This window comes from Anolis sagrei, chromosome Y, assembly GCF_037176765.1.
Source record: "Anolis sagrei isolate rAnoSag1 chromosome Y, rAnoSag1.mat, whole genome shotgun sequence".
In the NCBI taxonomy this organism is placed as follows: Eukaryota; Metazoa; Chordata; class Lepidosauria; order Squamata; family Dactyloidae; genus Anolis; species Anolis sagrei.
Genome location: NC_090035.1, coordinates 21587451 through 21612485, shown reverse-complemented (window position 1 = coordinate 21612485; position 25035 = coordinate 21587451). Strand labels below are relative to the sequence as shown.

Genomic DNA, 25035 nt, shown 5'->3' with positions numbered 1-25035 from the left:
TCGATGCTTTTGAGCTGTGGTGTTGGAGGAAAGTGCTGAGAGTGCCTTGGACTGCGAGAAGATCCAACCAGTCCATCCTCCAGGAAATAAAGCCCGACTGCTCACTGGAGGGAAAGATACTAGAGACAAAGTTGAAGTACTTTGGCCACATCATGAGGAGACAGCAAAGCCTAGAGAAGACAATTATGCTGGGGAAGGTGGAAGGCAAAAGGAAGAGGGGCCGACCAAGGGCAAGATGGATGGATGGCATCCTTGAAGTGACTGGACTGACCTTGAAGGAGCTGGGGGTGGTGACGGCCGACAGGGAGCTCTGGCGTGGGCTGGTCCATGAGGTCACGAAGAGCCGGAGACGACTGAACGAATGAACAACAATAAATCTCAAACTAACTCTCTCTCCCCCCCCCCTTTGTTTTTTACATAATGGTACATTCCAAGCATGGAGGGCGGCGGCGGCGGCGGCGAGGCAGGCTGGGGAGGGGCGTGGCTTGTTCCGCCCACGTGACCCTCGGGCAGCGGCCATTTTGTCCTGCGGTGGCGGTGTATTTAGAGCGAGCCGTGAGCGCTGTCTCGGAGCAGCGGAGAAGGAGGGGCTGTCAGTGACAGAGAAAAAGGGAGAGACAGGAAGAAAGAGAGCGCCAGTGCTGCTTCGCTCCTTCAGTGCTGCTTCGTTCCTTCAACTACCACCAGCAGCGCCTCCTCAGCCAGCTAGGCCGCTCCGCCATCTTGCCGACGGGGAGAGAGAAGGGACAAAAAGGAAAGAAGACGCGGCGGTAGCAGAGGAAGGAGAGCCCCATCGCCCTCTGGCCTCCTGCGTTCTCTCCTCTCTTCCTAACAAACACACCGCTCCGCCATGTCGTCCTCGACCACCGCTCCTCCCGAGTACTCCCCCTTCTTCGCCGTCATGGGCGCCTCGGCCGCCATGGTCTTCAGCGGTGAGGCGCTTGGAGGGTCTCCTTCTGGGGTGGAGGAGCGGGACTGCCAAGGGAGATCTGTGCAGGGCCTGTCCGTCCTTGGGGGGAGGAGGAGGAGGCGTTCTGTCGGCTATGTGTGTCCCTTCCCTGGCCCTGTCTTTCCTTTCTTCCCCTCCTTCTTCCCTGGTCCAGCTGATTGTGGTTTTACGTAACTTCTAACCCGGGCGTGGGCAAACTTGAGCCCTCCAGGGGTTTTGGACTTCAACTCCCTAGGAATTGTGGGAGTTGAGGGAGTCCAAAACACCTGGAGGGCCCAAGTTTGCACATGCCTGTTCTAACCCGTCTCGAGACAGGAGGAGTGGTGGGTAAGACATACAATTATTATTATTATTATTATTATTGTTAGCTTAGGTACCTGGCAATGCAATCATTATTATATATTATTAGCTTAGGTACCCAACTGACTCGAGGCAGGAGGAGAGGCGGGTAAAACAAAATTATTTTAATATTATATATTATTAGATTAGGTACCTGGCAATGCCATTATTATTATTATTATTATTATTATTATTATTATTTAAGGGTTAAGATTAGCTTAGGTACCTGGCAATGCCATTATTATATTATATTTTTTTTATTTATGACATTTATATGCCTCCCTTCTCACCCTGAAGGGGACTCAGAGCAGCTTACAAGATATATATACCAATAATATATTATGTTATAAGCATAGTACAATATCAGTATTATATGTTACTATATTGAACTATACCATTATATTGTAATATTAGTAATATTATATTCTTAGGTTCACAGCAATGCTATTATTATATTACATTACTGTTTTAATTTATTATTAGTTTAGGTACCTAGCAATACCCATGATAGGGATCCAGTAACACTATTTCTTAGAAATCCTCCTTGTAAGTTTTTGGTTTTTATGAATGGGCTCCTTTATGAAATGCATCAAGATGTGGGTAAACTATAACTCCCATCATTCCAGGTGAATTCACCCCCCCCCCCCCAAGTTGGTCATGATGGGTATGTACCCTCCAGAGTATTTACTGGAAGTTCTTCCTGCAAGCAGAATGAACAGCAATTTCCATCATCCAGAGTCAGTCCCCCAACCCCTCCAGTATTTTATGTTAGTCATATGGGGGACGTAATGTGTGCCAAACGTGGTCCAGATCCATTGTCATTGGGAGCCACAGTGCTCTCTGGAAGTGGGAGCCATCTTGAAAAATACATATAGGCATAGGTAGATACATACAGAGAAACATGTTTTCCCTGTTATATACATGGATATATAGATTAGTCCTTAAGGCTCTGTCTAATACGTGCCATTATAAAACACTCCCTTTTGCTTCTTTTGCTGGTAGTTTTCTCCTATGAAGGGAAGGCTCCCAACCCTTTGAACCCTGCTTCCATTCCAAAGATTGTGTAATTCTGAGGAATCCATCTTCCCTCCCCTCTAGGCTCAAGCAAGGAAGATACATGAGGTTTGGAGGCAAGAGGATGGCAGCCCTGTTCTCTTGGTGTCCTTCCCTCTCCAAATCTCCAACCTTGGACAGGTTCATTTGGAACAACTGGTTTCCTCTGTTCACAGAGAGAGGATAAGGCAGCCCAACAACAACAAAACATCTTGCTGTCTTGGTTTTTAGACCTGTTCCTGGGAGAATTTGGGGTGCTGGTTCAGAAAATTGCATTGTAGAGACTGCATCAGCTCTAGATTCTTAGATATGATTATCATGATTCTTTCTGGGCAAGTAGGTGACAATTGGTATATAACATATGTTCTGTATTTCCAAAACTAGATGTGATAGGGGAACACTGGTGCCATTTTTGGAATCAGAGGGTCTTCAAGCATCTTACTGTCCTTTGCAAATGTCCTTCCTTTCCTTATGTCTCTTCCCCATAAATGGAGTGAGTGTGTTGGCCGTTTAGGTGAGTCTGATCTTACTTGTTTGGTGTTTTCCTAAAGGAATGCAGGCATCCTTCCCTGTGTTAGCCGGCCCCAGTTCTACAGACTGGGTGAAGTGTCCTGCCTTTCTTCCTCCTTTCGTTTTCTAGCTGCCCAGAGACTGTGGCAGTGTACTTTCCCGGATGACAAGAGAGAGACGGCAGTGCGGGGGCAAGAAGAAATCGCAAGCCAGTTGGAGCCGGAGAGGCTCCTCCTGTCCTCACCATTGCTGCAGTCTCTCTGCCTCCTCTTGGTCCCTGAGCATATCAATGGCCTCCTCTGGTTTTGCCCTGCTTCTTCCAGCTGGCTCATCCGGGTTACCTGGGGAGGGGAGCCGAAAGAAAGGGAGAATGTCGAATGTTGCTGTAATGGCAGTGAAGGTAATGTCATAAGGGCTGAGTATCAGCTGGTGGAGGAGCCCCTGGCTGTCATGTGACTGCAGGGAAAGAGAAGGGGGTGCTTTGCAGGTTTTGCTCTTCCCTCATGTCAGTGCTTGGCAGTAATGAATGAATGTAAGTCTAGGTTGTGCCATGCTGTCTAACCTATCTTTCTCAACCATGAAACCTAAACATATTCTGGTTGCTGCCAGAGGTTGCATTTTTATGATTGAAGAAACTCAAGGCAGTTGTAAGCTGCCTTGAGTCCCCCTACGGGGGTGAGAAAAGTGGGGTATAAATTAAGCAAATAAATAAATAACTTGGTTTAACTTGCTGCCCACCAATAGCAAACGTGGCTTATCATTGCATATCTTGTGATGTGCAACTTGGCATTAGGTTGTTCTGGAACAGAATGATTGTCTTAAAATATGCAGGACAACGGGGTTTCCTAGCAGTGCAATGATCATGTACTTATTTATTTAGCAGATGCATATTATCAAGTGAATGCCTGCTACTTGAATTAGCATTCTCTTTCAGCTAAATAAGCTTCTGAGATATAGCCCTATGCAAGCCAGTGTCTTTGAACATTACTGTGCTAAAAGGTTTTTGCATGGCTGAGAGAAGAGCTGGCTTCTTAGTGAACAGGAGAGATGAATACTAATGACTACAAAATTGACTATACATTTTTAGCTCTTAACCCCCAAATCCATCTGCCGGGAAGTGGCAGCCAATAGTGAAAGGACCAAGGCAGAGACTGATGGTATTCCGAAGAAGACTAAAAACTTGGATGTTCAAACAGGCATTTGGTTAATTCGGTGCAATGAATGTGTTGATTACGGATTGGTAATATGGATGATGCAATTGGACCATGATTTTAGTTAGGAGATGTATTGGATTGTGATTTCGTGTAATATTGTGTATTATGTTTTTTATGGTTTTAATTGTATACTGTGCACTGCATATTTTGTTGTAAACCGCGTTGAGTCGCCAGTCAGGCTGAGAAACGGCGGTATACAAGGACAGTATATAAATAAATAAATAATAAATCTCCAACTCATCCCTTGTTTGGGTATCAGCCAGTACGTCAACGACTTAAATCCAGACATAGTTTTCTAAGATCTACAGAGACACTCGCTGGAACACCTCAGCAAGCGAGAGTCCAAAAGTGGCAGGCTCAAACCCAGAACCTCAACCAATGGCTGATACCAAATGAGAAACTCCCCCTGGGCACACAGAGGACTGGGCGACTTGGAAGGTGCTGAACAGACTGCGCTCTGGCAACATGAGATGCAGAGCCAGCCTTCAGAAATGGGGCTACAAAGTGGAATCCTCGACATGCGAGTACGGAGAGGAGCAAACCACAAACCACCTGCTGCAATGCAACCTGAGCCCAGCCACATGCAAATGGAGCGCCTTCTTGCAGCAACACCAGAGGCACTCCAAGTGGCCAGATACTGGTCAAATGACATTTAATCAACTACCAGACTCACACATTTTGTATTTTCTCTGTTTGTTTGCTTTGTTCTGTTAGAAATGTAATATAATTGATTGGCTGCCCTGACACAAGAAATAAATACCCCCAAACCATCCTATATTTGTTGAGAAGATTGCAGACAGGATATTGACCTCCTGATTGACCTTTATATTGTCCTAGCAGTTGTAAAATTGCCTTTAATCTTTTTGAAAACTTCCCCAAAAACAGTTTATTCCAACTGTATCTTTAAAAGAATGTTCAAATAGGGAAATGGTAAGTTTTGCTAGTACTAATCAAAATAAACAAGTAACTTGAAAACATCTCCATTCAAACATTGCTACTGTAGTTTTACAGCAGCTACTGCAAATAATAGCTGTCAGAAGTCCTGGGTTTCAACTCCCCTCATCTTTAACTAGTGTAGTGGTAATAATACTGGCTGTAGATAACAGCTGTAATCCAGTACATCGAGGAAGATGCTAGCATGTGAATAGCTGCTGCTGAGCCATATGAAATGGTATTTTTGATGTACGTATTAACATATGTGAGGAAGCCAGGATCAACTGGCTTCCTCAGACCTAGGAATATTATATGGCACAAGTTATGCCCAGCAGCATAGTTATAATCTGCCAGCAGTATAATTCAATGTAGAGAGTAGATTATTATGGTTTAATAATAGGTTACAGTGACATTAGGATTCATGCATAGAGCTAACTGTTCTAGAAAGAAATCACCCTCCCACTCTCTGAGGTCCACTGCAACTGCAAACTGTCTCTGGGTGTTTAAGAAATAGATCTGACAAAATGGAGTAGTTACCCCATGGCCCTCCAGATTCTCATGTAAATGTCCCTGAATTGGACATGCTAGTTGTAGATGGTCCACCAGGATCTAGCTGCCCATCTTGCCTGGTCAATGGTTCATATTGTTATTCCAGTAAGGTAATTTACATGGAACTTACATAGGAAAGAGCTTGGAAATGGCTAGGTGAATGTATAGCATTTCAGAGTAGTCTTTCCTGTTTCAAGCTAATCTGCTAAAGCAGCAAACATAAGACTTGCACTGTAGCTTATTGTAGTGGCATCCTCCAGCTGAGATGGCATGAGCTTTGCTGCCATCTGTGAAGTAGCCCTGTCAGCAGATGAATGAAAGGGGCCAGTCCCTGCTTTTTACAGACCTGTTACTTTAATTCAGATCGGGTTACTGACCAGGCACCTGATAGCTTTTCCATACTTCCAAGAGCAGTCCAAAGTAAAATAAACAAAAAAATCCTCCAAAAGGGTTAATAGGTATGTAGATAGGTTTAAAGTCCAGCACTGGTGGGATGTTTTTTCACAGTGCATGCTATTTCAGGGCTTTGTTGTATATAACTCCTCATAATTATCATAAGTGTCTGCTGGACAACCAGTAATTCTTAGTGGATATAGTTGGACCACTGTAAATCATACTTTGTCACTACTAGCACTGACATTCAATGATAATCTTTTCCAGATAAGCGTGAAGATACCTTATCAGCTGTAGCCATTCTAGAAAATTTACATAATATGAGTAGAAGGAACATGGAGCACTTATTATGGTATGCCATAAACAAAAAAGTCAGATACTTCGTTTCCTTGCAGTCTATACTAGACTGATCTACTACCAGCATGCTCAAGCCTTGTTCTGTACTGGCTGGCTGATAATGTCATATTGTATAAACAGTTCTGTACACAATAAACTGTGCTGATTGTAAACAGCTTGTAGAACCTGTGCAGGTCATGGCTGGCTAACCTTGGGTTGGATGGTAACCATCCACTGATGTTGGGACCACTATGACCTTCAAGTGACCAGTGCATTCTGCAGGGGTTACTCAGTGACTGCTCTGAAGCCACAAGAGTGATTTATGGATTTCCCCTGCTTTGTTAGATGTGTAAATGGTTGTCCCATGCTTCTGAGTGATATGACAGTCTTAATTTTTCCATGTAACATTGCTGATCAAGATATTTCTCAAGGCCAGAAGGAAATGAGATGAGCATTTCCATTGATTAGAACTACTACATTCTGGCCTATGCTAGTTTAATTTCTCATGTTGATGTACATGAAGTGCTGGAATGGATGAAATGATATACTGATAATGTTGTGCCATTTGTACTTATACAAGGTAGACCACAAAGGTGTGTGATGTTTTAATAACTTTTGAATTTTTTAAAAAAGATTTTAAATGTTATGTTATTAAATATTGAATCTTCTTTTTGACCCGCCTTGTATCTGCACTGGCATTGTATATTCAAAATGCTGAACATAAGCATTATAGCTGTGTACAATTTTTTTTGTATACATTTTTATTAATGATTTTTCTTTAACAACAGTAAAAACAAGGTTTGGGGGGGGGGGTTGGAAGGGGAGAGGGAGGGGTGTGACAGGTGGTGAAAGCGAGAGGTGGGTAGGGTATACTTGGGTGGGAGAAGGGACATTATGGTGGGGGGGGGGGGGAGGTTCTTCCGTCTCTCTTCCTATAAACATTTCCAGTAGATATTTCTTTCTTTTCTTCTTCATCTTGGTAGTGGGTCTATATAGATTAGGTTACTTAATTGTTATTAGTATTATTGCACTATTACTCTAGGTGTTTTGATGTTATTGCTCTATTACTATAGGCACTTTGTTTTCTTTTAGCCAGGTATTCAAGGGTGTCCAGTCCGTCCTCTTCATTTGCTTATTTTGCATCTTCGCCAATATATATGTCAATTTGTTCATGCACATTATGTCTATGATTTTCTTCATCCATTCCTCCGTCTGTGGTCTAATTTCTTTTTTCCATAGCCTAGCGTAAGCAATTCTCGCTGCTGTGATCATGTGAGTGAAGAGCTTATCTTCGTTGATGTTCCATTTTATATCTGTCATCCCTAAAAGAAAGCATTCTGGTTTGAGTGGTATTTTATTTTTTAGCACTTTTTGGCATATCTCTGTGATCTCTTTCCAGTATGGTTTTGCTATCTCGCAGGACCACCACATATGCTTGAATGTCCCTTTGCACTTCCCACACTTCCAACACCTATCACTCGGAATTTTCGTTAAACTTTGCTATCTTGTGTGGGGTAACGTACCACTGATAAAACATCTTTATCCAGTTCTCTTTAAGGTCGTATGCGTAGGTGTGGTTCATTCCTTTATTCCATAGTGTTTCCCAGTCTTCTAGAGGTATCGGTCTTCCTATATCTTTGCCCACTTGATCATACATCCCTTAATCAGGTCTTTTTCTGTAGACCACTCCAGTAGTTGTTTGTATATTTTTGTGATTATTTTTTTTTACTTTCAAAACTCCTTTGCCAAATTGAGTTCTTCTTTATTGTCTTTAATGTAGTGATTATTAATCTGCATATATTGGAACCAGTTCAGATTTGGGAATTTCTTGCGTAGTTCTTCTTGTGTTCTTAACTTAATGGTTCCCTTTTCTTTCTTTATGCAGTCTTCATAAGTAGGCCATATCGTCCATCCCATTTTTCGCCTGTGACATGCCTCTAAGGGCGATAGCCACAATGGGGTTTTCCTAAACATCCTCTGTTTATATTTTTCCCAGATTTTCAGTAGGGCAGAGTGTACAAAGTGATTTCCAAAGTTTTTTTCTATACTTTTCCTTCCGTGCCAGAGGTATGCGTGCCATCCCGCACGCAGATCATGGCCCTCTAATATCAACAGCTTTTTGTTTTTCAAGTTTATCCATTCCTGTACCCATTGTAGACCACAGGCTTCACTGTAGAGGCCCAGGTTTCATAAACCTAGGCCCCCTCTTTTCCTTTCATCTGTCAGATTGGTGAAACTTATCCTGGGTTTTTTATTGTTCCAAACAAACCTTGTCAGCTCTTTGTTCCATTCTTTAACTATGCTTGTTTTCCTTACTACTGGCAAGTTTTGAAACAGATACATCATTTTTGGCAGGATGTTAGTTTTAATAGCAGCTATTCTGCCTAGAAAGGATAATTGCATCGAGCTCCAATTCTTTAGATCTTGTTTTATTTCTTTCCACTTGTGTTCGTAATTATTCTGGTATAATTGGGAGTTTCTGGCTGTTAAATATATTCCTAAATATTTTATTTTGTTTGTGATTTATAGTCCCGATCTGTTTTTTAGTTCTTCCTGTCTTGGTTTGGATATGTTTTTAGTTAGTAACATTGTTTTCTCCTTGTTTATTCTAAGGCCTGAGACTGCACCAAAATCTTCCACTTTCTTGATCCATTTCTCTATACTAGTTAGAGGGTCTTCTATCGTGAAGATAAGGTCGTCAGCGAAGGCCCTCAGCTTATATGATTCTTTACCTATTTTAAGTCCTTTTAGGTCTTCGTCCTCCCTTATATTGTTTAGCAAGATCTCCAATGCTAGCACAAATATAAGGGGCGACAAGGGGCATCCTTGTCTTGTGCCCTTTTCTATCTTTATTTTCTTTGTAGCCATTCTGTTGATCCAGATGTCTGCTTCCTGATCCTTATAAATTTCCTCTATTGCGTTCAGAAAAGTATAACCTATGTCTAATTCCCTGAATAGCATATTAAAGAAGTCCCAATTTAACCGATCGAATGCCTTTTCCGCATCTATTGATAATAAAGCTAGCTCCTTTTCGTTGTGGGCTTCGTAGAATTCTAGGACGTCGATTATATTTCTAACATTTTCTTTGATGTTCCTGTTGGGTAGGAACCCAGACTGTTCTTCTTTGATCCATGATGACAAGAAGGTTTTTAGTCGTTCTGCAATTATGTTGGTGAAGATTTTATAGTCGGTATTTAGGAGAGATATAGGTCTGTAGTTTTTGATGTTGGTGGGATCGGTATTTTCTTTGTGGATTAATGTAATGTTTGCTGCTCTCCATGAGTCCGGCATCCTTTTCCCCTGTAGTATCTGGTTCATTACGTCCCTTAGTTGTGGTTTTATTATTTCTTTTAGTGATTTATAATACACAGCAGTTAGGCCATCTGGGCCCGGCGCTTTATTCAAATCTAGTTCTTTGATAGCATTTTCAATCTCTTCATCACTTATGTCTTTATTTAGATATTCTCGTTGCTCATCTGTTATCCTCTGGATTTTCTGTTTTCCTAGAAAGAGGCAGACTGATTCTTTCTTTATCATATCCCTTTTATATAGATTGGTGTAATATTTACAGAACTGATCCAGTATTTCTGTGTCTTTTGCATAGATCTTATCGTCTTGTTGAATTTGTGTGATATATTGTGATTGCTTTTTCTTTCTTATTCTTTGAGAGAGCCATTTCCCCGGTTTGTTTGAATTTTGGAAGTTGTATTGTTTCATAAACTCTAATTCCTTTGCCGTTTGCTCCATCTCCAGCAGGTTTCGTTGTTTATTTAAAACTTGTAAGTCTTGTTTAAGTTTGTTGTTATTTGGGAGGCGTTTGGATTCTTTTTCTATTTCCTCTATTTTTTGTTGTAATTCATTCATTTGTTGGTTCCTTAACTTATTTTTCCATGTGCTTTGTTGCAGGAAATTCCCACGCATGACCTCTTTGCTTGCGTCCCATATTATATTGTTCTCCATTCCCGGAGTAGAATTTAGGTTGAAGTACTCCTTCAATATCTTTATATTTTTTCTATGTCTTCTTTTGTTCTTAATAAGTTTTTGTTAAGGCTCCATTTTCTGTGTAGGTTTTTGGTCAATATGCAGTTCCAGAGGGCAATGATCCGTGTCTCTTCTTGGCAGGATTTTGATCTTGTCTACTTTTGACGTTAGTGTTTTAGTCGTCCATATCATATCAATCCTGGACCAGGTGTTATGTCTACTTGAAAAGTAGGTATAGTCTCTTTCTGAGATATGATGTATCCGCCATGTGTCTTGCAGACCTAGTTCTTCCTTCAATTTCAGTAGCCCCTCCGGCAATTTTCCCTGTTTATTTGGTCCTAACCTCTTTGCTATTTTGGTTCTATCCATTTTATTGTCCATCACCCCATTAAAGTCTCTGAATAATATATCTTGGGGGTCTTGTTCTAGAATCAGTTGTAGGTACTGGGATGAATAGTTCCCCTGCAATCTAAGAGCACTCTGAACTCCATCAGTGATGGATCTGGAACTAACTTTAATAATAATAATAATAATAATAATAATAATAATAATATACTAATGCTATCTTCCTGCCTGGCAGAAAGAAGGGGCTGGACTAGATGACCTTTAGGGGTCCCTTCCAACTGAGTTTAACAACAACAACAATAACAATAATAATGTCTCTCCCCCCCCCCCCCCCCCAGTATGTTCTATTGGTCATGGGAGTTCTGTATGCCAATTCTGATTCAGATCCATTTTGGAGGAGCTCAGAATGCTCTTTGATGGCTGGTGAGTCATGGGAGTTTGGCCGATAGTTTGTGGCAGCCACACAAAGTTTCTGGATGAGAACTACGACTTTCAAAGTAAGGGCCGCACAATTAAACAGAAAATAACTCTTTCAAACCAGGAACAGATTTCTGTTCTACAATTTTATTATTATTATTACTACTACTACTACTACTCATAATAAATTGTGGCAAGTTCTTGGTGGGATGGGCATCCCAAATCACCTTGCCTCTCTCCTGAGGAATCTGTATAAGGACCAAGGAGCAACAGTCAGAACTGACCACGGAACAACAGACTGGTTCAAGATTGGAAAAGGCATATGGCAAAGGCTGCATCCTCTCACCCAACCTTTTTAACTTGTATGCAGAACACATCATGCGATGTGCAGGGCTTGATGAATGCAAAGCTGGGGTGAAAATTGCTGGAAGAAACATTAACAACCTCAGATATGCAGATGACACCACTCTGATGGCCAAAAGCGAGGAGGAGCTGGGGAGCCTTCTAATCAAGGTGAAAGAAGAAAGCGCAAAAGCCGGGTTGCAGCTAAACATAAAAAAAACCAAGATTATGGCAACAAGAATGATTGACAACTGGAAAATAGAGGGAGAAAATGTGGAGGCCATGACAGACTTTGTATTTCTAGGTGCAAAGATTACGGCAGATGCAGACTGTGGCCAGGAAATCAGAAGACGTTTTAAAAACCAAATCTGGAGGATTGCTCTTCTACTGATTCTGAGACGTTTTGAACCAAAGCGAACAAAGATTTTAGAGATTCATCCATTCTTTGTTCCTGCTGAATTTCTTTGACTCCTCCTGTCTTATTAACAAGTTCAGTAACCATAGCACTGGATTTTGGACTCTCTTCCACATCCTGTTGTATGGCTAAACACATGGCCTTTTGATCAAGGCTTTTGATGTTATAGTCTTTTTCCTCACAAATCATCCTCCATTGTATTGTGTGGCAGTGTTAGGTGAAGCACACCCCACTCTGGCAGAATGAAGATGCATTCGAAGGAGTGCTTGTAAGCTGATAATTATTTTCTTATCTGATATTTGTTCATTTCTCCTTCAAACAGCTGTAAACAAACCCTGAACACTTGAATAGATATGACAGTAGTCAAATGACAGGCTTACCACTTTGTTAGTCTTGATCATTAAAAACTCCCACTGGTCTATACTCAGTAGCAGTAGTTGCAGCCTTCTGCTATATAGTTAGGAACAGCTAAGCTGTGTTGCAATGCCCAGTCTAATATTTCAGGGTTTTTGTTTTTTTTTACAGATGTACAAGTTTGTGTCGTGGATAGAGCAAGAAGTAGCACATCACAAACGCAAGTGATTCAGTTTTTGGTCATCATTTTTTTCCAGTTGCTTGAGAGTTCTTCGTTAATTGAGAATCAACTGTAGTTAAATAGTAGCCTCATTTCAATATTAGGAAGTACCAGCATAGCTAGTATTTGTTGCAATACTAAGATCAGGGGTAGACATATTTAATCTGAACCCTCATGATATATCTACTTTCATTATGGCCCTGCAATATCGCAATTGGCATAGACATTTTTAAATTTTTACTGGAACTGAATTGGAAAGTATACTTAAGCCTTTTTTGTCCAACATGCAAAAGCATAATGACTGATACCACTTGATTTTCTTTAGGGTAAACCTTTCTCTTATTAAAGTTATGAGAAAACATTGGAATTGGCACAATGACTACTATAACATAGACGGATCTTTTGAAGCTATTTCAAAGGGAACGGGGTTGGTATAGGAAATATGTATTGGGCTAAGATGAAATATAGCCAAATGTAGGCTTCGGTTAGAAGTTCAGCATGGTCTCTGCTAATCAGCATTGGGTTAATTTAACTGTCCTAAGCACTTTCTCTTGCATTTACGGATAAAATGTTTCTTTGTTCAGGTGTTTTTACTTGAACTTATACAGTGGACCCTTTCCTGAATCCATTACATGCACTCCGATCAAACCCTTTCTTAAATCATTATTAAAGGCGAAAATGACCAGGGCATAAGAATGAAGTAGTTTCCCTCTAGTTTTGTTTTCCATATTCTTTTGTGTCTTTATTTGCTGAAACAACTTGATCTTAATTGAGTCAATAAACTGATTAAAGTAAGGCTTGAGAACCAAATTCTGTTTAGCAAGGCATTCACTCATCAGCTGAGGTGACATCTGATCCCCGTGTCCTTAATATTTCAGAATACTGGCTCAGAAGCACTAAAAAAGGATGAATAGCTTTTGAACTGTCAGTCAATCGAAAGATCATCCCTAAATAGAATTTGCTAGTTTTTAAATGAAAGTTTGCAGACTGTCTGATTACAGCATGTGTAAAAAGTGATTGCATGAGGACCAAAACATTTCTCCACTTTGTGAAATTATACACTGTTTTTTGCCAAATCTATATTGCTACACAAAATGGTCACAACACACCCACATAGTAAAGATACTGCAATAAATACGATACAGGAACTAAACAAGTCATTTTTATGCATGAGTACTTGTGAAGCTGAGCATTTTGTGTCTCCTTGCCATCAGGAACTTAATATGCAAGAGAGTTTACTAATTTTGGTTTCATAGCTTCCCTAGTCCGATGTTTAAGAAGAATTAGAACATCCCTAAATTAAATCCCTAAATCTCAACAATAGAATACAGTAAAATCCCTAAATCTCAACAATAGAATACACTACACTATGTAACAAAATTTGACAACCCCCCCCCCCCCCAATTTGAAAATGTTATTCCTGTTTAAATGTGTGGTACTTATTTTGAAAGTAGTTGTTCCACTCCAGAAACATTGGTGAGATTCAAGATATTTATTGAAAACTATTGCAAAATGTGCTGCAGGATGTCCTGCCAAAACAAAGTTTTTACAATTTAATAAACTTTTTCCATGTGTTTATGATACAACCAATTAGGAAATGACATTTATAACTCAGGAACAAAAATAATTTTATATAGTGTTATAGGAGCCCCCGGTGGAGCAGTGGGTTAAAGCCCTGTGCCGGCAGGACTGAAGACCGACAGGTCGCAGGTTTGAATCCAGGGAGAGGCGGATGAGCTTGCTCTATCAGCTCCAGCTCCTCATACGGAGACATGAGAGAAGCCTCCCACAAGGATGATAAAAACATCAAATCATCTGGGCGTCCCCTGGGCAAAGACCTTGCAGACGGCCAATTCTCTCACAACAGAAGCAACTTGCAGTTTCTCAAGTCACTCCTGACACGACCAAAACCAAAACAAAAACATAGTGTTATAAGTACAATTTTGAATTAAGCCAGGATAATGTTCTTGGATAATACTAGTTATATGAAAGTTTTCAGTGTATTTCCATTGCTTGCACTCAGGCTTGTAGATTCAGTAGACATATTAATTTTATTTACTTTATTTGTATCCTGCCTTTCTCTACCCCAAAGGGGACTCAAGTTTGCTTTATATATGGCAGCTATTAAATGCCTTTGAACAACAATACATTAAAATACATTTAGTTAAAAATATAAATTTTAAATAAAATGCACATTAAAGCATACACAACACTGAAACCACCATTAAAAATCATGCCATTCACAATTGTAATCTGGGGCTGTTCCAAAAGTCAATGAACATAATTCCGTAGCTATTATTGCACAATAGTTAATCTCCGAAGGCTTGACCCCAGAGCCAGGTTTTCACTTTCTTTCTGAAGGCCAGGAGGGAGGGAGCTGTTCTAATATCACTGGGGAAGGGAGTTCCACAGCCAAGGGGCCACCACCGAGGCCCTGTCTCCCATTCCCACCAGATGCACCTTCAGTAGAGGTGGGACCAAGAGTAGGGCCTTCCCAGACAATCTTAATATCTGAGATGGTTCATAGGAGGAAGTACATTCAGACAGGTAAGCTGGACCTGAACCGTTTAGGGCTTTATAGGCTAAACTTGGACTTTAAATTGTGCTCAGTAGCAGACTGGCAGCCAGTGGAGCTGATGTAACAGGGAAGTTGTGTGCTCCCTGTATGCTGCTCCTAGTGAGCAATCTGGCTGCTGCCCATTGGACAATTTGAAGCTTGTGAACAGTCTTTAAAGGCAACACCATGTAAAGCACATTGCAGTAATCTATTTGGGATGTAATAAGAGCATGGACCACTGTGGTCAAGTCCGATTTCCCAAGGTATGGGTGCAGCTGGCACACAAGTTTTAATTGTGTGACAGCTCCCATGGCCACTGCCGAAACCTGGGGTTCCAGGCTCAGCAATGAGTCCAGGAGAACTCAAAAGCTGCGAATCTGTGTCTGGGGGAGAGAGTGTAACCCCATCCAGCACAGGCTGTAACCCTATACTCTATTCGGCCTTGCGACTGAATAGGAGACATATTCTTCAGTATGTGCTCTAATCAGTAATTCTGTATTGATTTTTTTAATTCAGTGACAGAATGTAAGGACAGCTTAGATGTTACAGTGAAGAAACAAAACTCTTTTTGTATGGATAAGCGAGACTCTACTATAATTGAAAACTCCTGATGGCATTTTGTTTTATGAATTGTGCCCTTGGTATCCAATAGGGTTTGGTTCCAGGACTTTCATTGTATTATATATATATTCCATTATATGGTTCCATTGTGTTATATACAGAGACTTAGTAAAATGGCATCCCTCATCTAAAATGACAAAACAAATGCATTAAAAATACATTTTTAGGCTGTGGTTGGGTGGAATCTGTGGGTTCAGAGTGCCAACTGTTTGTGGAAAGATAGAGCCCTCATATGAATTGTAAGGAAAGTTGAAGGTTGGATAGTTCTTCAATTTGCGTTTTGCACTGCTGTTCATACAAGCTGTTTTCACATAGTTGCAGGACAACTATATTGCTTGGGGAAATTGGAGAGCAATTTTCCAGCTGTCCTCATTCTTACAGAATCAGTGTGGCTGTGACAGGGCTTGGCAAGTGCTTGCTTACAGATAAACTGCTTAGTTCTAGCATTTCCTGGCCCTCCGCTTCTAACTGCTGTTCAAGTAGAAAAGGTGTGTTTTAAATAGTTGGGTGACTTACTAACAAAAGTTCAGACAGAAGTTTAAAAATGGTTATTAAAACTGTCTGGGTAGGCTTGCCAGAAGAAATAGTCCCCTGCAGAGTTGAGAAAACCAGGGTAGAAATTGTTAATAATAAATAAATAAATTCCGACATCTGATGTAACCATTAGAGTTCTATCGCCAGGTCGTTCCACAGTCTTGGGGCGGCCAATGAAAAGGGGGTCCTCTGGGTGGTGGTTGCCAGGCAGATTCTGGTAGGCTGGAGCAGAGGGGGCCCCCAGAGGACCTCAGTGCCCAACAGGGGGGATTGTATGCAAAAAGGTGATCTTGTAGGGAACCTAGACCCAAGCCATGTAGAGCTTTATAGGTCCATACCAACACCTTGTACTTCGCCCGTAAACTAATTGGCAGCCAGCGAAGTGATTTTAGAATAGGTGTAATATGTCACTCCTAGATATTATTTGATAAGCATTCCCTGTATTTAGTCATCTGGATCATTGATAAAGCTGTTGAATAGTACTAGACCCAGGATGGAGGAGAGCCATTGAGGAGCACTCTTTTCAGATTTGCTCAGTTAGCCAATCACAAATTTACTTACCAGTAGCTTTGGCTACTCTGTATATGTGTAAAGATATCATGGTCACCTTCCGAGATCAAGATAACACTCCTCAGCATTCCTTTCAGTGAGTGAAGGGAATAAAGCTAGCTATGTGTGCCACAGAAAACCATTTCCTTTCTTTTCTGCAGAGTGCAAACATTATTGTCTTGGTAATCAAAGAAGTGGGTTTCTTCCCCCTGGGTTCTATTAAAATGCTGCTTTAGATCTGTAGGACTCAGCTATGTTTTTCTCTTTTCTTTCAGCCTTGGGAGCAGCATATGGCACTGCAAAGAGTGGCACAGGTATTGCAGCCATGTCAGTCATGCGACCAGAGCTGATCATGAAGTCCATCATTCCTGTTGTCATGGCTGGTATTATAGCAATCTATGGCTTGGTAGTGGCAGTCCTTATTGCCAACAACATCTCGGATACAATTCCACTATTCAAGTAAGTTTTTTTGTGTGAATTGAAAGTTGTGTTTGGGCAGAAGATAAAATAGCCAGGTCTCTTACAAGTTGTAGATGCATATGTGTGCCTGTGTACCTTGTTTGAAATCTAAGCTATGACTTCCTCTGTCTTAATGTACTAAATATTACCATGTAGACCTGTGTTGCCATATTTGGCTGAGTGTCAATGTCATTTGAACGATAGCACTTACATAAAGAAATGAGAATTTGTGTTAGTACATGCTGTCCATTACAATTTTAAAAATGAACAAATGTGGGTGGAACTGTGGAGCTATTTTACAATTATTTTTCACCAAGCCATTGCTTGTAGTTTGATAAAACAAATATTTAAATATGTAACAGTGACATACAGCGAAATGGTTAAGCAATGAATTATTCAGTGATAGTTAATTTGAAGCATGTTTGTAAACGAATCCTGTTTTAGACTTTGTCAGGCATGGATACTCTCTCTCCATGTTGTCCCTGAAATGGAATGAAATCCAATCAGTTTTAAACTTTCCTGAGAAATTGTAACTAATTGGTAGTTTACTGGTCATGGGTTGTGCTTGAAAGAAATAACTAACCATGACTGTAGATGCAATAGCTACTTACTAGACAAAGAAGAAGTAGGATTAAGAGAGTCCTGTAAAGGGATATTACACTATGTAACAAAATTTGAAAATTTTTCTGTTTCTGGTTTGAAAGTGTTCTTTCTGGTTTAATTGTATGGTCCTTACTTCCAAAGTAGTTGTTAAATTCCAAAAACGTCAGCTTTGCGGCTGCCACAAATGAGGTTGAATTGCTTGAGACTTGAAGAGATATTCATTGAAAAATTAGAGCAAAATATGCTATAGCAGGATATCACACAAAAACAAAGTTTTTGCAATTGAATTAACTTTTTCCATGTTTTTATTATGACAGAAGCAGTTAGTAAATAATACTTATAACTCAGGAACAAATATCGTGTTACATAGTGTCAATGGCCTGCTGGAAGAGCTCTGACAGGTACATGAGCTGTCAGAATTTAAAAACCATCTAAAGAGCTATTTCTTCCCACAGGCCTACCTAGACGGTTTTTAAACATTATTTTTCAACGTATATCCTTTGTTTAATCTACGTTTTATGTATTTAATATGTATATTTTAATATGAATATTTGTGGTATTGCTACAATGTATATGTGTTTTAATTATTCTGTAACCTGTCTCAAAGCCACAAGAAGAGGCAAGTAAGAAATAAAATTATTATTATCATCATCATTTGCAAGAACTTTGGCAGTACTATTCAATGGTTTATTTTGTTTTTTTGTTAATAAGTCAGTTTTCTCTCAAGCAGGCATGGAAAACTTTAGCTCTCTCTCCAGGTATTTTGGACTTCAATTCCCACAATTCCTAACAGCCAGTAGGCTATTAGGAATTGTGGGAGTTGAAGTCCAAAACACCTGGAGGGAGGTCCAAAGTTTTCCATGCCTGCTCTAAAGGAAACTAGGTTTTTTTTCAAGGACACTTCAAGAAGACAAAGACTTCCCTGACACAGTGCAGCTGCCTGCCACTAAACATATCTCCCTTAACTCTTTCAGGAGCTTCCTTCAGCTGGGTGCTGGTCTGAGTGTCGGACTCAGTGGGCTGGCTGCTGGCTTTGCCATTGGCATTGTGGGTGATGCAGGTGTACGGGGGACCGCACAACAGCCCAGGTTATTTGTGGGCATGATCCTCATCTTGATCTTCGCTGAAGTCTTGGGTCTTTACGGCCTCATTGTCGCCCTGATCCTTTCCACAAAGTAAAGGGGGGGGGGGGGGGGGGAGAAACAAAAAGAATCACCACAGCGTATGATTTAAACAACAAAAGATTACCCCCTTTCCCCAGCTCCAGAATGAAAATGGTCTCTTCACAGTGTGTACAGTTGTCATCAGTTTGGTAGTTGATCTCTTGTAAATGCGCAATGTATGTTAGTGACTCGTCTGTCCTGTATGTACTTTAATATTTAAATACTGAATGAGCTGCTTCAAGCCCCTTTAGCAAGACTTGAGGGAAGCTCATGTACAATTTCCATCCATTTTGCCATTAGAGTACTTTATGTATAAATATGAATTAGAAATGGTAACTTTTTCTCTTCACTGGATGTTTTATTTATAAGACTGGACATGTTCATACATATGGAGCAATAGTTTTCAATTTCCCATGCTATATATATTAATTTCATATATAGGTAGATTAATACACTGTGGGGTTAATTGTAAATGCAGAGAAATCCTTGGATGTAATTTGATTCTAAAAGATTGCTGTTTTGTCCTGATATTGGAGTGTGAGACTGTTTGTGTTTATACAATAACAGAAGAAATGTCTGAGACACTCCCGTGTTCCAAGTAGTAAAATCCATATGCTCTGGCATCTAAAGTTGTGCACCCAGTGTTGGGGTTTGCAGTTATACGTTTCCAGATAATAAAATTTCCTCCACTATATCATTGTAAAGAGGTGTGTCTTGGTGTGATTGTCTCTGAGAGAAACTGATCATAGGACACTTACCTATTCATGCCTGGACTGTACAAGCCTGTCTCAAAAATTTGATGCAAGAGGTGGCTGGATTGTTAACTGTGGACCAATATTAAATGGTATATTTCCATATTCCATGCCCATGAGTGAGGTCTTTTTTCTTTTCTTTTTGCTCTCACTGGTGGTAAAATTGCATTGGGAAATGTGCTGGAGCAATGTTTCAAGCTTTGGGGTGTGTGCATGCTGCAGAACTAAGGAGTGGTCAGTGATGTGGACAGAAGTAGCAAGAACCACAATTGGATCCTGGCCATGACTTTGAGTGCTCTACACAAACATCCTACCTACTGTAGGACACAATTTCATGCAACATTCAGCTGATGTACAGAAACATTGCATGTGTGTAGGATACAGCTGCAAGTACGCATACAGGCAAGACTTTGCACAGGTAAGAAAATGTGACTACCTGCTATTGTACTTGTGTGCGCAACAGATCAGGTCTGGAAAGCTAACTCATGTTTGGGTGCCATGCATTTCCTCACTAGATCCAGTTTGAGGACGGTGTTCTGCCTCTGCAGGAGGGGGTGATGCCACATTTGTGTTTTCCCCATGTTATTTTGTGACAACTCTTTACTAAATGCTTTTTTAAGAATGCCCCTTTTTGGTTTGGTTTACCTGAACACAAGGTATGTCTATATTGTCGTAGCAAAAAAAAAATCAATTTAAATCTGTTTTAAAGTAAAAATAAACATCTAGACACCTCCTGTTGCAAAGAGGCACTTTGCAAGGATTTTGAAGCAAGAGGAATTACTCCTGGAATTTGCCCAGCAAAGTACTACTTTTCTGTAGGGCTGGGCAATTCGTTTCGTTAATTCGTAATTCGTTAAAAAATTCGTTAATTTTTGAATTACGAAACGATTACAAAACTTTTTTTAACCTGGAAGTGTTTTTAAATATCGAAACGGCAGGCGCCAAAAAATTTTGTATTTCCGTCCATTTCGGAAATACCTAAGATGGCCGCCTGCCGATGCTTGCTGAGAGGGCGAGCTTTTACTTTTCCTTGGAAGGGAGAGGGGCGAACTTGGGGATATGATTGGGAATATGGGTAATGCAGCTTTATGTAAATGTTCTAATGTGTTCCAATTGTGAAGAGGGTTCTTAATACATTTAGCTGATTTGTTAAATCTCCCTTCAAATCTTTATGTCCAAAAGCCAGGAAATCATGGTAGCTAGTGAGAGGAAGCCACAGGGAGGAGGGAGCAAGCTTGTTTTCTGCGAGCGGCGAGCGAGAGGGGCGAGCGAGCGGCGAGCGAAAGGGCCCGCCAGAGTGAGTGCCTGCCTTCCCTCCTTAATAATAATTTTAATTTCTCCTCCCTATTCTACTAAATTAATAATTAAATTTAAAAAATATTCAAAAAATATTGGGAAAAAAAAGGGCGCCATCTTTACAAAATGTTTTGTAAATATTTACGAAATTTCGTAAATACCGAACTTTTTTTTTGGAAAATTTTGTAATTATTTTAAATATCGAAACAAAAAAAAAACCCCAATTACAAATCGATTTTAGAAACAAATTTTTGTGTTGTTACCCAGGCCTACTTTTCTGCTCAACTAATGGGCAGTGCTTCCTCAAGTTGGTTCGAAAATATTCATTGGCTTTGAGAAAAAGATCTAAAGACTGGCTTCATTAATGGTATCCTGTGTATTTCTGGAGGAGGGCTGTTCACACCAGTGAATTAAAAAGTATTCTGCAAGGCATTCTGTTCTCAGCTAATTCTTTAAAAAAGAGAAAAAAGTGGAAGGGTTAAAGTGATAGATTCTGTATGACAAAAGTACCAGTTCTCTGAAATTGCAGAAGCCCTATCACACAAGTTGTTTAGTTCAGGTATATGTGATCTCCTTTCTTAGGCCGCTCCCACAGTTCCAATCGTTTCCAACGTAATCCCATCCTGGATTGGGTTTTTGGGCCTTTGTAACACTTGATGTAAACCAATAGAAATTTTGGGGTATCACATGACTCATTATCAGGTTTGATAGAGACTGCCAGAGACAGTTAATGCAAACAAGTGGGTATTTATTAAGCCATAAAAGACAACATCCTTGAACATTGTATTCCTTCACAGCTTCTAAAAACCAGTTGCTACTCCTCTTCAGCAGATTATTCTGCCTCTGTTCCAGGCCTTCCTTATCTTTCTCTTTGAAATGCAACCCCTATCTCTCTTCCTTATCTAGCCTTGGACAGATACAAGCCCCTGTTTGTAAATATGAAAAGCAGAATGTTTCCAAATTGTATTGAATATGGTGGAATGGAAACAAATTGTTTGCACATAGGTTACTGTGAAAGATAAGACATAAGAAATAGCTCTTTTTAGGAGGAAGAGCAAAAGTCTATTTTGTCACAGGGAGGGAGGATTTTGTTCTCCAGCAGTACTTTGCTCAAAATTGTTAATTCAGAGGAGAAGGTGCCCCAAGGACCTCTCCATTGTGCATTTTAATTTAACCTGGAGAAAAGTCAAAAGATCCCTAATACTTGGTTTACTTTATTATGCTGTTACTCATTCAGCTTCTTTCCAGGCCTGTTCCTAGCAAATGCTGACAGTATGTCTTTTGGATAACTCTCACACCTAAGTGCATAAACAGTCTTTAAAGTATTACTAAGAGAAACAGAATTATGCATGGATATAATATCCTATCCACCTAGCATCAATGGTAGTAAACTACAAAAGTATAACCAAAATAAAGACCTTACTTTACGCATTAAAAAACGTGTCTACATATTATTTATGCTTAAGAATTTAATACAAGTCCAGTCTATATTTTAGAAAGTTCAGGTACTGTTCCTGTAGAATAACTGGAGCCAGATTTGGCTGCATACGAAATATATAAATCCTAGTCAATATTATCTACATTTGACTTGGAAAAATCTTCCCAGTGTTTCTGGAGTCTGAGCCTGTTAAATATCTGGCATTTAGCCATTTGAATAGAATCATAGAATCATAGAATCAAAGAGTTGGAAGAGACCTCATGGGCCATCCAGTCCAACCCCCTGCCAAGAAGCAGGAATATTGCATTCAAATCACCCCTGACAAATGGCCATCCAGCCTCTGCTTAAAAGCTTCCAAAGAAGGAGCCTCCACCACACTCCGGGGCAGAGAGTTCCACTGCTGAACGGCTCTCACAGTCAGGAAGTTCTTCCTAATGTTCAGATGGAATCTCCTCTCTTGTAGTTTGAAGCCATTGTTCCGCGTCCTAGTCTCCAAGGAAGCAGAAAACAAGCTTGCTCCCTCCTCCCTGTGGCTACCTCTCACATGGCTATTTATACATGGCTACCTCTCACATGGCTATTTATACATGGCTATCATATCTCCTCTCAGCCTTCTCTTCTTCAGGCTAAACATGCCCAGTTCCCTAAGCCGCTCCTCATAGGGCTTGTTCTCCAGACCCTTGATCATTTTAGTCGCCCTCCTCTGGACACATTCCAGCTTGTCAATATCTCTCTTGAATTGTGGTGCCCAGAATTGGACACAATATTCCAGATGTGGTCTAACCAAAGCAGAATAGAGGGGTAGCATTACTTCCTTAGATCTAGACACTATGCTCCTATTGATGCAGGCCAAAATCCCATTGGCTTTTTTTGCCGCCACATCACATTGTTGGCTCATGTTTAACTTGTTGTCCACGAGGACTCCAAGATCTTTTTCACACGTACTGCTCTTGAGCCAGGCTTCCCCCATTCTGTATCTTTGCATTTCATTTTTTTCTGCCAAAGTGGAGTATCTTGCATTTGTCACTGTTGAACTTCATTTTGTTAGTTTTGGCCCATCTCTCTAATCTGTCAAGATCATTTTGAATTCTGCTCCTGTCCTCTGGACTATTGGCTATCCCTCCCAATTTGGTGTCGTCTGCAAACTTGATGATCATGCCTTCTAGCCCTTCATCTAAGTCATTAATAAAGATGTTGAACAGGACCGGACCCAGGACGGAACCCTGCGGCACTCCGCTCGTCACTTCTTTCCAAGATGAAGAGGAAGCATTAGTGAGCACTCTCTGTGTTCGTCCACTTAACCAATTACAGATCCATCTCACCGTAGTTTTGCCTAGCCCACATTGGACTAGTTTCCTTGCCAGAAGGTCATGGGTGACCTTGTCGAAGGCCTTACTGAAATACAGGTAAGCCACATCCACGGCATTCCCCGCATCTACCCAGCTTGTAGCTCTATCGAAGAAAGAGATCAGATTAGTCTGGCATGACTTGTTTTTGATAAATCCATGTTGACTATTAGCGATGACTGAATTTGTTTCTAAGTGTTTGCAGACCGCTTCCTTAGCAATCTTTTCCAGAATCTTGCCCGGTATCGACGTGAGGCTGACCGGACGGTAGTTGTTTGGGTCGTCCCTTTTTCCCTTCTTGAAGATTGGGACCACATTGGCCCTCCTTCAATCTGCTGGAACTTCTCCCATTCTCCAAGAACTCTCAAAGATGGTTGCCAATGGTTCCGAAATGACTTCCGCTAGTTCCTTCAATACTCTTGGGTGTAGTTGATCTGGCCCTGGGGACTTGAACTCATTAAGAGCGGCCAGGTATTCCTGGACGACTTCTTTCCCAATTTGGGGTTGGATGTCCTCCAATCCCTCATCCACTCCATCTTGCTGAGGTTGAAGACTCTCTTTTTGTGAGAAGACCGAGGCAAAGAAGGCATTAAGTAGTTCTGCCTTTTCCCTATCCCCTGTCAGCATTGCCCCATCTTCTCCTCGAAGAGGTCCTATTGCCTCCTTGTTTTTCCTTTTTCTACTGACATAAGAATAGAAGCCCTTTTTATTGTTTTTAATGTCCCTGGCAAGTCTGAGCTCGTTTTTTGCTTTAGCTTTGCGGACCTTTTCCCTACAGGTGTTGGCTATTTGTTTGAATTCTTCTTTGGTGATTTCTCCCTTTTTCCACTTCTTGTGCATGTCTCTTTTGTGTCTTAGCACAGTTAGAAGTTCTTTGGACATCCATTCTGGCTTCTTTGCACTTGTCCTATTTTTTCTCTTTGTTGGCACGGTTTGCAATTGCGCCTTGAGTATTTCACTCTTGAGAAATTCCCATCCATCCGTAGCTCCCTTGTCTTTTAGTATCTGTGTCCACGGAATGCTGCTCAGTGTTTCCTTCATTTTTTGGAAATCAGCTCTCCTAAAGTCCAAAATGCGGGTTTGACTTGTCTTAGTTTCGGCCTTCCTTTGTACCTCAAATTGCAGGAGCACATGGTCACTTGCCCCTAAGGATCCTACCACTTCGACCACATCGATCAGGTCCTCCGCATTTGTTAGGATGAGATCAAGAGTAGCCAATCCCCTTGTTGCCTCTTCTACCTTCTGGACCATGAAATTGTCTGCCAGGCAAGCGAGGAATTTGTTGGACCTTGTACTCTTGGCCGAGTTTGTTTTCCAGCAAATATCGGGATAGTTGAAATCGCCCATGACTACTACATCTCTTTTCT

At 40.7% G+C, this 25035-nt stretch overlaps 1 protein-coding gene across 1 annotated transcript; it reads left to right on the top strand.

Annotated features, from left to right (window-relative positions):
• The first annotated feature begins 483 nt into the window (after positions 1-483).
• On the top strand, positions 484-19698 carry LOC137095115 (V-type proton ATPase 16 kDa proteolipid subunit c). The gene is made up of 3 exons (XM_067461394.1): positions 484-932; positions 16887-17070; positions 18648-19698. Exons 1-3 carry the CDS (start codon positions 851-853, stop codon positions 18850-18852), a joined length of 471 nt encoding a protein of 156 aa, XP_067317495.1. The 5' UTR covers positions 484-850; the 3' UTR covers positions 18853-19698.
• The last annotated feature ends 5337 nt before the right edge of the window (positions 19699-25035 follow it).

Excerpts from the sequence above, each read along its gene's own strand:
- LOC137095115 (XM_067461394.1), top strand. The coding sequence starts at position 851 with ATGTCGTCCTCGACCACCGCTCCTCCCGAGTACTCCCCCTTCTTCGCC. Across the intron at positions 933-16,886 it reads GGCCGCCATGGTCTTCAGCG|CCTTGGGAGCAGCATATGGC; the intron begins GTGAGGCGCTTG and ends CTTTTCTTTCAG. Across the intron at positions 17,071-18,647 it reads GATACAATTCCACTATTCAA|GAGCTTCCTTCAGCTGGGTG; the intron begins GTAAGTTTTTTT and ends TAACTCTTTCAG.